The 14439-nt window shown below is 45.1% G+C and overlaps 1 protein-coding gene across 3 annotated transcripts in view; it reads right to left on the bottom strand.

Moving 5' to 3' along the window:
• Positions 1 to 4231: 4231 nt before the first annotated feature.
• Bfsp1 (beaded filament structural protein 1, filensin) overlaps positions 4232 to 14439 on the bottom strand; it is a 56381-nt gene continuing 46173 nt past the window's right edge. For all 3 annotated transcript variants that reach the window (XM_013027108.1, XM_013027107.1, XM_013027106.1), the window contains 3 exons: positions 9189 to 9409; positions 6891 to 6976; positions 4232 to 5319 (listed from right to left, as the gene is read on the bottom strand). In XM_013027108.1, the coding sequence (XP_012882562.1) occupies positions 4361 to 5319; positions 6891 to 6976; positions 9189 to 9409 (1266 nt within the window). In that variant the 3' untranslated portion in view covers positions 4232 to 4360. The remainder of the gene's footprint in view (positions 5320 to 6890; positions 6977 to 9188; positions 9410 to 14439) is intronic.

Raw genomic sequence — 14439 nt, 5'->3', positions numbered from 1 at the left:
TGTTTTAAGTTTTTAATTGCATGCCAGTCTGGGAAGCACAAGGAAATCTTAGGTTTCAATCCATTCTATTGAGTTGCTACTCTTTTGGCACATCCACACTGTTTGCGCTACCACTAGATATTTCTGCCATAATATCATCTTTCATGGTACTGTACTGCTTGTATCCAAATCATCTTTTTTCTTTCTTTATTCCAGTATAGAGACTTGAATTCAGGGCTGGGGCATTGTCATGTAGCTTTTTTGCTTAATAATGGTATTACCACTTGAGCCACAACTCCACTTTCAGCTTTAAGTAGTTAGTTGGAGAGAACACAGACTTTTCTAACCCCAGCTGGCTCCATATGTGATCCTCAGATTTCATCCTTCTGTGTAGTTAGGATTACAGGCCTGAGCCGCTGGCACCGGGTTCAAGTATTCTTTATGTAAAGCCTAACATTACCACATAATGTGTAAATCATTCCTCTAACTTAAAACCATCACTCAGGGGCTGGGAAGGTGGCTCAGTGGTAAGAGCGCTTGCCTTGCATGCCTGAGGCCCTGGGTTCGATTCCCAATACCACATAAACAAAAAGAAAAAAGCCGGAGGTGGTGCTGTGGCTCAAGTGGTAGAGCACTAGCCTTGAGCTGAAGAGCTGAGGGACAGCACCCAGGCCCAGAGTTCAGGCCCCACGACCGACAAAAAAGAAGAAAGCCGGAAGTGGCACTGTGGCTCAAGTGGTAGAGTGCTAGCCTTGAGCTGAAGAGCTGAGGAACAGCTCCTAAGCCCTGAGTTCAAGCCCCAGGACTAGCAAAAATAAATAAATAAAAATAAATAAATAAACCTCAGTGGTTTAATACAATGAAGATTTGTTCATCGTTTATTTATCATTCACACACTTTAATGAGGATTCAGTTGACTCTCCAAGACCACAGTGCCATCCTCCATGCAGTGAGCTGAAGATTCAGGCTACCTGAGTTTCAGTATTTATATACTGAAATATATTTCAACATTTAGAGGGCTGGGATGTAGCTCAGTGGCTAAGTGCTTGCCTAGCAAGTACAACACTGGGTTTCATCCCCAGTACCTAAAAAGAAAAGACAAAAAAAATAATTTATAAAGCTACTACGCCATGCTGTTGTTACTATCCCTTATAAATTAACGATGATTTTCCGTGTGATCAGTTGATCACACTGATTAGAGTGATTACCTAACAATGATACAACATAAAACCTTTAGTACACACATACCCAAGCATTTTATATTTAGGGAGAGAGACAAGGACCGAATTAGGGGAACCATTGATCTCGTAGTCAGAGTCAGTTGTTAGATGGAAAGAGTCTAATTTGCTACAAATTATTTGTAAACTCAAACTTCTAGGAAACCTGCAATAATATTAGCACAGAGTGTCTCCTAGGCCAATCCAAATGTCATGGTTATAATCAGCAGGGAGGTTCTCCAAGTTCAAAAAAGAAATTAGTCAACAGAATGGATGGCAAGAAGGAAAGACACTAAACTATGGGAGCTTAAAAAGATGAGGATACTGGGTGCTGGTGGCTCACTCCTGTAATCCTAGCTACTCAGGAGGCTGAGATCTGAGGATCGTGGCTCAAAGCCAAGCCAGGCAGGAAAGTCCCCATAAGACTCTTACTTCCAATAAACCATTCAAAAACCAGAAGTGGCACTATGGTTCAAGTGGGAGAGCTGTAGCTTTGAGCACAAAGAAGCACAGGGATAGCACTCAGGAGAGTCAGGTGACAAAGGTTGACAGAGACTGGTGTGCAGAATCCCTAGCTCTTAAGTCTATTGAAGCTAGAGAGAGACTCTTAGTGAAGTTCTCTCTCCCAGATGGAGTGTGCCATCTCCTGCTAATGGTCTCACTCCATGCCCACCCCTAGAACCTGATGCCTCATTCAGCCTCCCAAGAACATTGAAACCAGCCTAAGAAAGTCACACACTTGAATCGACACAAAGGCCCCTCTTTACATTTACATGAACTAATGACACTTGCGTTTTCCTATTCGTCTTTGGTGCATTTAGTTTGTTCAAAAAGCAAAGGAGAACATTTAAGAGCACCTAAAGTATGTGGGAGCTGGGGGTGGGAAGGGCTTTGCGTGAAGGCTGTCTGGTACCAGGATGGTGCAGGCAGTGTGCTTGCTTCCTGCTCACAGGAATCCGGAGGCTGCCACGGGGCACCGGGGCCTGTCAGACCTGCACCTCCATCAGGTGGCACATAAGCACTGCCATACAAAAGGATCTGAAAAGTGGTAACCTAAGCTTGGAAGGGAGAAAGCCAGAAGGAACTCTGAGGGAGGTCCATATAGATCCCAATGGGTCCATTCATCGCCTGACCTGGGGACAGCAGCCTGGAGTGAAACACCAAAGGCATCACCTGGCAGCTGGTCCTCCAAGGTTTCCCTGGCACTTTGGAAAGTGAACCTTTGCCATTTTACCTGGGAAATGCAATGTGCAGCACTGCTGGGACTATAATGATCTCAACCTGAAGGTTGTTGATTGGCAGCAGCCAATCAGCTGTTGGGCATAGGCCAGATTCTCTCCCCACCCCACCCCAAGCCAACCTTAAGGCAAGGAGTCATGTCAAGGGGTTTAGGTGAAAGGAAGCATCTAGTTACGGTGAGTAGGAAACTAAGACAGACAAGAAGAGATCAAGAAGAGGCAGTTGAGACGTCAGCATCTGGGACTAAAACCACCGGCGATCTCCAAAAGACTTTGAGGGTGCCTCATAGTTTGTGCAACAGAAATTGAGAGGGCCCAAGTACTGACCCACCATGGCTGCTCCTCAGAACTCTCAACCTGCCCTGGTTTCAGATGAGCACATTCCTGTGAGCCTAGGAAATCTTCAGGCAAAGGGTTGTATGTGTTTACAGCAAGGACCCCTCAGGGTGTAGGCATAGGCTAGACAGCAGGGGATCCGAGCCATGTATGTCTGGCAAGAGTTGAGACAACAGCAGTAGTCCAGTGGCTGTTTCGGTCACCCATTGGAAGGCTTGGGAAATGAGTGAGGCAGGGGCTGCAGTGTACCTTCTTCAGGGTGGAGGCCATCTGGGAGAGTCTCACCACAAGGCAAGAGGTGATGAAGACCCCATAATCAGTGCTGTTGGGAGGTCTGCTCTGAGACCCCCATTTTATAGCAAGAAATGCTGTTTATGACACAAGAGGCTTTGGGCTCATTTTCATAGCCTTCAGGGAGAGGGAAAGCCAGGAAAGGCACTCCGTCTGCAGCTTTACAGGAGGAGAGCAAACTAAGCAGGGGCAGTGGACAACAGCCACCAAGAAAAAAATGATCAAGTGGGGTTTGATCTCTGGGACCCTTGGGTGGCTTTACTGTGCTCCCAAAGTGCCCACTTCAGACAGGCCCACCATTGTCCTGCTTTTTAGGATGGGTTGATGCCCCCCCCCGGAGTGTGTGATCATGTGTTCCCTGCCTTCTGTTTTCACCTCACCTCCTTGCATCATACCACTCCAATCCTCAATATTTCATCTTTTTGAAAAGGCCAAGTCCATTCATGCCCCCACCCCCAAAGGCCCCAGGGCCTTTGCATTTGCAGTCCTCTCTGCCCGGAATAATCTTCCCTCCAACGTGCACCTGATGCCCCTTTCTACCGTTCACACTACATGTCACCTCCCCCACAGGGCCTTCCCTGGACCACCCATCTCAAATAGCCCTGCCGTCACTCCAGCATGGCGTCCTATGTGATTTTCTTCATAGGACTTGTTCTAATTTTCTCCTCCAGTCATCTGCTTACTTGTACATTTCCTTCCTTCCCATCCAGAATGGTATAGCTTGGATCAGAGTCACATCTGATTGTTCCCTTCAGCACCCAGAACTCTGCCCAGCACAAAACAAACTGCGGGTCCATTCTCCTTGATTGACTCGATCAACATGTAAAAAGTGACTGGGCGCTTGATCAGGATGTCATTACATACATGCCTGCCATCCTGGCTCATTGGGAGGCTGAGATCTGAGGATTGAATTTGGAAGCCAGCTGGGCAGGAAAGTTCATGAGACTCTTTATGTCCAATTATCCACCAAAAAAGCTAGGTGAGGAGAGTGGTGGGTGGGCAAGTCTCTTTCCTGAGCAAGGAAGAGTCGGTAGCCATTTAACAGGGCATCCCTGTCCTGAGCCAAGCTGAGCGCCCCGCCCCTCCATTCCCAAGGCCTTAGGAATTAGACAAGGGATATTGTGCAAGCAAAGAAAGCATTTTAATGAAGGTTCATAGACAATGCCAAATGGTCAATTATAATCAAATCCAAACAGGAACCATCACTCTTTTATCATTTGTCCTAAAATATCAAGGTATTTCCCCTACAGTAGCCTCCACACACCCCCAAAAGAATTCCTGCCATTGAACTGGGGCATTTTAGGAGCCCTTCTCTCCCAGTTTCTTGTTGGCCTTTGTCTTTCCAATCACAGTCTCCACAATCACAGAGGTCTCTTCATAGGTCTCAATGCTCTCTGTTGAGATCTTCTCAATAGATTCCACTACTTCTACTTTCTTAAAAGCCAACGCCTTGGGAGGGATTTTTCCTGGCAGGCTGCTGTTCTTATTCCCAGGCCCTTCTGATCTATCCTGGACAGCCTCAGGCCTTTGAGAAGGTGGTGCAGATGGTCCTTCTGGACCAGGTATGATCACAGGGCAGGTTCTCTTAGGCCCTTCATCTTCCTTCTGGCTATCATCTCTCTCCCTGGGACCTTTCGGTTCTTCAGCACTTATCCCATTCTCCTTGTCTGCAGCCTGCTGGTCGCTGGAATGCCCGCCATCTTTTCCCTGGGAACCCTCTGATCCATTCTCTAGAGGTGGTGTGGGCAGCTCCGGAGATGGCTCCGCATGGCCATCATGATTTATGGAGTCTTCCTCAATGGAAATCACCACCCCACCCCTGGTTGGGATGGAGGAGGAGCGGAAGCCAGGGTCCACATAACTGGCATCCCCCGTGACTAACACATGGCGCCCTTTGGTGTAGAGACCAATGGAGGGCTCAGGCACAGGCTCTTTGGAACCTTTAATTCTCTCCTTGACCATCTTGCATAGTTTTCCAAAGGCTTTGCTTATCTGCCCTCCATCTGGAACATCCTCTGGTCCCCCCTCTTGAGCTGGGGGACCTTTTTCTCCATCCCCTGCTCCCAGCTGAGATTCACCTTCTTCTTTAAGTTCTACTTGCACTGACTTTGTGTCTTGCTGCCTTTTTAATGATGCGTCTTGCACACTTTCTTCTGCTTTGTCTTGAGCTATAATCTCCTTTCTTCTTGGAATGCTCTTGGGGAGGCCTTTTTGTCTTGGCTTAGCGGATGTTATATCCTGAACAGCCCTGGTGAGGTCTAACAAAAAGCACAAGAAGTAAGTCGAGGATAACTTCAATGAGCAGGAACACAAAAGTACATTCAGGGCTGGGAAGGTGGCCCAGTGATAGAGCGCTTGCCTTGCATGCATGAGGCCCTGGGTTCGATTCCTCAGCACCACATAAGCAAAAAGAAAAAAGCCGGAAGTGGCGCTGTGGCTCAAGTGGTAGAGCGCTAGCCTTGAGCTGAAGAGCTGAGGGACAGCGCCCAGGCTCAGAGTTCAGGCCCCATGACCGGACCCAAAAAAAAAAAAGAAGAAGAAAAAAAAAGTACATTCATTGAAAACTATGTGAATCGTACTGCAGACAGATGCAGCTCTAAGGGGGCATGTGTTAAATGTGGAGCAAAAACAAAAGGGAAGAAAAGTCTGGATCTGTTGAGGTACCAGCAGTTTAAGTACCAGCTCTCCACATCCAACTGTGCAATGTTAAACAAGTCACATCATCCCTCTGGCTTTCTCCCTGAAATGAAGGGAATGGTCATAGTTCTCCATTACCCTGGAATTAATCCAAGACATATGATTCTACTGCTATGCCACTCATGGCCCAGCTATGTTCACAGAGGATGTCTGAGTCCACAGACTATACCATAGGAACCCACTCCACAAAGTCATTCTCTCCAATTTCCTCAAAGGAGGCACAACAGGGCTTCCTGGACCTCTGATATGCTCAGATGGCTGCAGACATAGGGATTGATTCCATCCACAGTACCCCGATAACCTAAATCAACATGACCACCCCTTGATCAGCATCCCCTTCCTCCTGGGCCAAAAGAGGAAATGATGTTATTAAATTCCAAAATGGCAGGAGTCCCCTGTTTTCAAAGTGCTAGCCATTCATTCCTCCACACTAGCTGCAAGGAAAAACTAGAAGCTAAGAAAACACAGAAAAATCTTGTAATCTGTGAGACTTCCTAGCTTGTTCCCATAGTGATTGGGAACTTTTTCCTTCCCAAAGTTCTTCTCCATTCTATCCCATCAGAAACCCCAAAACTAAGATAGACAGGGAACTAGTACATGACACTGGCTGACCCATGATGTGTGAGGGGGAAATAGCAGAAACCGTTTAGGAAGCCAAAGTGAAGGGACTGCAGAGAGGGACGTGCCAAAGAAACTGGCAACTGGTCTGAGAGGAGAGACATTTACTGGACCAGCTACTGAATTCCAGGATTCACTGTAAAGGAAAGAACAGGATCCCTTGTTCAAAATTAATAGAAACTTCAGGACAGTGATGGCCAGAGTAAACTTAATCTTCTTGGCATAGCAAAGAAGCAAGAAGTGAACATGGAGTTTCATTTCTTTTCCATAAATACCTTATGTGTAGGAATGGCACTTCCTGGGTGAGCTATACCCCAGAAAACTTTTCCCTTTACAAACTTTCTTGGCTCAGAGTGAGAGACAGACTTTTAATTTCATATAAAAACTTTTAATTTCCAGATGACTCAGAGGAGAACATGAGTGTCAAAGTCAGAAATATTTTTTAGAAATAATTTTTCTAATATTTTCCAAGACAGAAAACAAAGTCAAGACAGGGTGGGGGGTGTCTGGTTACCTTTTGCACTGGAGCCAAGGCTGAGGGAGGCCCCACGGCTTGGGGTGAACTGGGTGATGGGTGTCTCCATGAAGGCAGAGCTCAGCCTGGCAGAAAGAACCAGAAAGAAGGTAGCACCACTTTCAATCATCAAGCCAAATAGAGGGTTGGGGGCTAGAGGGACCGTATCAAATTGCTTATGAATGATATATGTTTACCAAGTGATAAGCGCATTGCATTTATACACTGGATGCGAACATAAAAAAATTGATCGTTTATTTGAACTCAAGTCATAAACTGAGAGGCAGAGCTATAGAAATACTGTGCTATATGAAAACAAGAGACAGAAAGTACTTGAAGAAATAATTATTAAAAACTTTCTAAGCGGGCATGAGGAACCTTTTTGTAGTGATGCAAATATTCTGTATTTGAGTTCCATGTGTATAAACATTGATGAAAACTCTTCTTATTGTATAATAAAAATGAGGGCATTTATTTGTTCATAAATTGCATCTCCATAAAAATGTTATTAAAAATAAAGATGAAATAAAAATTTAAATCTATAAAAAAAAAGAAACACTGTGTTGTGATTAGTTAGAAGCTACCAAGCCATCTCTCTATTGGATGAGGGTGTTTATATTGTAAAGCATTTTAATTAGAAGGGCCAATCAGATTAAAATATATCCCCAACTTATTTTCTAAAATAATAATTTATATCTGCCCAATGCTGGAGGATCATGCCTGTAATCCTACCTACTCAGGAGGCTCAGAACTGAGGATCACAGTTTGAAACCAGTCCAGATAGGAAAGTCCATGACTCTTCTCTACAATTAAGCACCAAAAAGCTAGCAGTAAACCTATGGTTCAAATGGCATAGCACCAGGCTTGAGTGGAAAAGCTAAGAGACAGTGACCTGATCTTGAGTTCAAGCCCCAGTACTAGCTCAATAATAATAATAATAATAATAAATAGTAATAGCAATAACATATATTATATATAAATAAAGAGAAAAAAGGTTTAAAGCAATTGAGACAAATGTAAACAGCTGGTGAATTTTGGTAAAGAGTATTCTCAGGAGGTCTTTGTTCTAATCTCACATTTATCCATTTGAAACCCTACCAAAATTAGAAATTCTAAAGCTGAGCACCAATGATTCATACCTGTAATCCTAGCTACTCAGGAGACTGAGATCTAAGAATCCAAGTTTGAAGCCAGCCTAAGCAGACAAATCTGAGGTCTTTATCTCCCATTAACCAGCAAAAAAAAAAAAAAAAACAAATGGAGAGGTGGTTCGAGTGATAGCGTGCTAGCCTTGAACAAAAAAGCTAAGTGAGATCATGAGGCCATGAGTTTAAGTCCCAATAACAACACAAAAGGGAAAAAAAATTACAAGTTGTAAGCTGGTACTCAAAGGATTAGTTAACTTCTTGTGGTGCCCTGTGCCCAGGGCATCACATAAAATAATCATATAAAATATTCCCCATGACATAATGATAACACCAAATTATCCAAGACACAGTGACTATGACTACCAGGAGAAAGAGGAAACATTGCATTTCCTGCTAAGCGCTTGAGCACTGGCAACCAACATGCTCAGCGCACAGGGCAGAAACGCCCTTGTGAGGTAGGGGAGGGAGGACTCTCTTTTAACTCTCTCTAAACTCAGAAAATCAGGAAGATCAAATTAAAAGAATCACAACTCCATACCTAATCTGCCTTCTGAACATTATCTCTAAATACAAATATCAACATAGGCATAGATGGAGAAAGAGAGCGAGAGCACAAATTTCCCAGCAGTCCTAAAGTAAATGGGGTTCTCTCATGAAGACAGCAGATACCATGTTGACAGACACATTATTGACCCAAAAGATGGCTGCATTGGGTCACCCAATCATCTTTTGATGGTTGCATCCATGACCCTAAGCAGTACTCAGCAAGTGCCAGGGTGCTGGGAGCTCATTCCACCTCCTCCTCATCCCTCCTGCGGGACGGTTTATGTCCCCAGATTCCAGGGACACAAAGCCGCCTCTTCACCCAGGCCACTTCTGATCACTCTACTTAGAAGTTCCAGTACATCCATACTCACTTCTCTCCTCTCTGACAAACTTTCCTCCACAGCAAGACGTTAGCCAAGTTGTCTTTCTCTCCCACTAGCTTTCAAGCTCCCTGACAATGAGGGGGAAAACCTATTTCCTTTCCTGCTACATTCCCACAGCCTACCACTATACCTGATACATACACCAGAGGCAATCAACAAGGCTTTGTGGAATGAGTAAGTGGTCAGGATGAGCGGGCAGGTGCGCAGATGCAGGAACACACCTGTTGCCTTCGATCTCCAGGATCCGATGATAGCGATCCAGCTCGTTCCTCAGAGTCTGCTGGGCCACAGCCAGCTGCCGGCAGTCATAGGAAGACTTCTCCAGCGTCCGCTCAGCCTCCTCCATCTCCTTCCTCAGGCCCTCGATCTGCTCATTGTAAAGCTGTATCTCGTCATCATAACTTTCGTGGGCACTTTTGATAGCTTGTTCCAGGGTCATTGTCTGTGGGCAAAGATCTGCTGTCAGGAAATCCATACCTCTCTATCCCTAAGAGATAAGTATGGTCAGGAGAACCAGATCTCTAGGTCGGAATTCTACTGGCTTTGCTTGTTTCTCTCATGATTACAGATCAGCAATGGCTCATATTGTACCTTCATGCATGTTTAACAGCTGCAATTATGACTATACTCTCAGGGGCTGCTAGCACAGCTCAAGTGGTAGAGTGCCTGCCTAGCAAGAGTTGGGGTCCATGTTCAAAACTCCAGTATTACAAAATATATACGTGTGTGTCTATAATAGTATATATTATATGCCATATAATGTATACTATAATGTATAGTGTATGTAATATAGTATAGTACATAATAGATGTAACATAAATAATATTTATACATATGTGTATATAATCGTATATTATATGTCATATAATGTAAAATATGTATAATATAGTATATTGCATATGTAAAATAATATATACAGACACATATTTTATAATTTTACTCTCAAATAAGAATTTGACAAAAATTCTTGGCAGAATGGAACACACACAAAAACACTACTTCTGGGCTGGGAAGGTAGCTCAGTGGTAGATTTGCTTTCCTCACATGCAGGAGGCCCTGGGCTCGATTCCTCAGCACCACATAAGCAGAAAAAGCCAGAAGTGGTGCTCTGGCTCAAATGGTAGAGCACTAACTGTGAGCTGAAGAGCTGGGACAGAGCCCAGGCCCAGAGTTCAGGCCCCATGACCGGCAAAAAAAAAAAAAAACATTACTTCTATATCAAACAGCTCTTCTCAAATTGCTCTGGGCATTAGAATCACTCAGGGATGGTAAGATTCAGCTTTCTGTGGGGTAGGTGTGGGCTAGAGCAGCACCTGTATTTGTTTTTTTGTTTTTTATTTTTGGGTCCAGTCATGGGGCCTGAACTCTGGGCCTGGGCGCTGTCCCTCAGCTCTTCAGCTCAAGGCTAGCGCTCTACCACTTGAGCCAAGTGCCACTTCCGGCTTTTTTCTTTTTGCTTATGTGGTGCTGAGGAATCGAACCCAAGGCCTCAGGCATGCAAGGCAAGTGCTCTACCACTGAGCCACCTTCCCAGCCCCCAGCACCTGTATTTGTAACCAGCTCCCAGGCCAGTGGGATGCTGCGGCTACACCAATGTCTGCATCTGACTTCATGTATGTACACTGCAAACTACTTCCTGCACCCTGACCTCAGCATCCATGGAAGACATCCTGTGATGTCCTGTGATCACAGGATTTTTCGCTTACACGGGCAGATCTTGCCTCAGGATAGAAAAGTCTCCTAAGTGATAACATATACAGGAAAATACCTTTTACAACTGGAAGGAGATAGGGAGGAAGAAAGGCACCTATACTAAACATTTGGGGAAGATGTCTGTCCATCCTGTGTCATTCAGTCTATCCCTCCACAAGAGGATCCTGCCAGCAATGTGGCCTTCTCCTCTGTCCAGAGCTTGGAATGAGGGGTGGACTCGACCACTCAGGTGGGACTTCGGAAAGGGATCTCAGGGGTAGCAGTGAGCTGGTGGAACACATGGATGGAGAGCTGAGGCTGCCACTCTGCACTAGTGATCTTTCATTATGGGCATGGAGAAGCTAAGAAGCCACTCCTTGTAAGGGAAGAGACACACAGAGATGAGGGATCCTGTGGTAGAAGAAAGAAGAGGAGGCAAGGGAGATGGATGAGCAGCTGCCTCGGATCCTTGTTCCTGGCTCCTGGTTAGTGTTACACACCCACTCTCAAATATCAGTCACTGCCTTTTACATCCACTCCTCAGGGGAAGGGACAGGGAGGGGGGTGCCCTCCCAGTGGAAAACCTGGCAAGACACCACTTTACAAAAGCAATCAAAATTAATGTCATCAATAGGGAGGAGATGTATTGACATACAAAGGTCATCAGGTCACTTCCCAGGAATTCTTGCCAAAAATACCAACCTCAGTTAATCCTTAGAACACATCAGGCTAACCCAGATGGAGGGCTGTTGCACAAAAGAGCTGGCCTGGGCTCTTCAAATCATCAAAATTGGGAAGACAAACAGACTTTCTTCCCAGACTGAAGGGGACTAGGGAAAGGACCTGGGGCCAGAATACAGCACTGAATATTGATGACATTCTAACACAGTCCATTTATAATGCAGTATCACTGTTAATCTCCTGGCTTACATTATTATCCTTTGCTTATAAGTTATGAACACTTGGAGAGGCCAGTCAAAGAATATATGGTAAACCTTAATGCTATTTCTGCAACTTTTCACATGATTTCAAATTTTAAAAAAGCATCCTTTCTGTTTAGGCCAGTTTGATCAGGCTTTTGTTCCCCCAAAATGATTTTTGGGGGGTCCAGTCGTGGGGCCTGAACTGTGGGCCTGGGTGCTGTCCCTCAGCTCTTCAGCTCAAGGCTAGCGCTCTACCACTTGAGCCGCAGCGCCACTTCTGGCTTTTTTCTTTTTGCTTATGTGGTGCTGAGGAATCGAACCCAGGGCCTCAGGCAGGCAAGGCAAGCGCTCTACCACTGAGCAGTCTTATAACAGTTATTTAAACTATTCATCAGAATGAAGAATATTCAAAACAATGAAGAGCCCCATTCTCATAAGCTCAAACTTGGGTGAGAGATAACCCTGGCCAGAACCACCTTGACACTGCATGGGACACAGGTTCACTAGCCTGGCTCACAGTCCAGGGCAGGAGATGGTCCTGTCACACATACACACACACACACACACACACACACACACACATATATGCCTGGAACAATTCACATATATGATGAGGCTTCCAGGAAGATGTAGGGCCACTCCTTGGCCCTGAGAAAAGAAAGAGGTTTCCAGGAAGAAGAGAAATAGTATATCAAAGGTCAGGTGCCAGAAACAGAATTGGTCAGGAGAAGAGTAGAGGATGGCCAAGGTCACCTTAAGAGGAGAAGCGAAGATGACCCTGGAAAGAGAGGCAGGAAGAGGATGTGGGCCTTGTGGCAACTTGAACTTGATATTCTATGAAGATAACTGCTGTGATCATGCTGAGACCAGCTGGCTTATCTGTGTCACTCCACTGAGCTGTGAACAGTGAGGCCAGCAGTGCAGGCAGGAGTCTGATGTGAGCCCCCTCTGGCGCAGTGAGCTCCTGTGTGGGTCCTCTGAGTTCTCCAGATGCCTTAGGATACGAGATCTTTTTTCAAAAGAAAGTAAATTAGTATCCTTCACTGACTACGGGCTGGCTTATCAAACTCACCACTAGATGGCGCAAAGGGTCTGTAGTGAGAAAGGAAGCCTGTGAGGTTCCAAGTTGGCAGTTGAGCATTTTTTTTAACTTTCCTGTCACAGACATTCAATGCATTTCCTGTCCTTTCTCTTCAGCCTGTAAGAAATGCCATCTCCAGGGGTCTTATGGTTCTATGTTTAGCTTACTTGAAGAAAAAGCCCCCAGTTCTATCTCAGGCTCTGATCCTTCTAGCCTAAACTAGACTGAGCTAACCTTGAGCCCGTGGAATAAGAAGTTTGGGGGTTTATGATAACAGGGACTGCCCTGCTAGGGTTAATGACTCAGTTGGTCTGGGATGTGCCAGTGAATTTGCTTTATTTTTTAACTGTTCTAGGGATTAAACCCAGGGCCTCACACATGCAAGACAAGCACCCTACCTCTTAACACCCCAGACTACATATTTGCAATCCTAACAAGTTCCCAGCCTTCCTGCCACTGACTTCAAAGGCACAAAGACCTTGAGCTAAAGGATCTAGTGGCCTCTGTGAGCACTCCTGGCCAAGAGTCAACAAAGAGGCAGCGTCCTAGGTGCATACTGAGTGGAATTCTGTCAGCAACAATTTGAATGAAACTGGGTGCAAATTCTCCCCCAAAATCCTCCAGACACTGGCCCAGGCCAACCCATACTTTTTTGTTATTTTTTATTTTATTTTATTTTTTGCCAGTCATGGGGCCAGAACTCTGGACACTGCTCCCTCAGCTCTTCAGCTCAAGGCTAGCGGTCTACCACTTGAGCCACAGTGCCACTTCCAGATTTTTATCCCTACGTAGTGCTAAGGAATCGAACCCAGGGCCTCATGCATGCAAGGCAAGCACTCTACCACTGAGCCACCTTCCCAGTCCCCCAACCCACACTTTTATTTCAGCCTCAGGAGACCCAGAGCAGAGAAACCAACTGCTGCCTTCACCAATTACCTAGGGACTTACAATGACATGGCACCCATTTATTCTCTTGTTGCCCTTAAGTCCCTAGGTAATTGGTGAAGGCAGCAAACTGTGTTCATTAGAACACAGTTCATTTTGTTATTGAATCCAGACCCAAAGCCCCAACCAGCTGGAACATTTCTTAATAGCATCTGCACTGCGCACACACAGGCTTCTTTCCCTGAACAACACAAGATAACAAGTAGTTACTTGGCATTTATATACACCTAGATGACTTAGGTATGTACTTCCATATACTTAGAGAATGATGGACAGCTTGTGAGAGGATCACATAGGTTTCATGCAGGTTGTGCACAAATGCTCTGTGTGCTGCAGAAGGGATGGGAACACCCATGGTTTAGTATCTATGTGGTTCTGAAAATCATAGCCCATGGATATTTGAAGGCTCACTATCTAAACATATTCACAGCATCCCAGCCTTTCAACAGATCAACTCAGGATTTTTCCAGTTTACTATGGTGTGAAAGCAAGGTGTGCTCAGTAGATGGTTCTCATTTTGCATTTTGCTTTTTTCCAAGAGGAGCTCTGAGTCAGCCTGGAGACCATGAGGGGAAAGGAACAGCATTCTACAACCTGCTGTGCTGCTGAGTTAGGATGTACAATGTGAGCTGTACTTCAACTACAGCGGATATGTCCAGATGTGACCCCATTATAAGTCCAGTATTGTCTGTATAACTTTATATGTGAAATGATTTGATAATGGTTTCAGTATCATTGGTTTGCTTTTCATAACTGTCTTAACTGGGTGTGGTGGTTCATGCCTGCAATACTAGCTACTCAGGAGTCTGAGGTTAGAAGAATCAAGGTTCC

Source organism: Dipodomys ordii, unplaced genomic scaffold, assembly GCF_000151885.1.
Source record: "Dipodomys ordii isolate 6190 unplaced genomic scaffold, Dord_2.0 Scaffold99, whole genome shotgun sequence".
NCBI lineage: Eukaryota > Metazoa > Chordata > Mammalia > Rodentia > Heteromyidae > Dipodomys > Dipodomys ordii.
The sequence above is the reverse complement of the archived record's forward strand: the minus strand, read 5'-3'. Positions and strand labels throughout refer to the sequence as shown.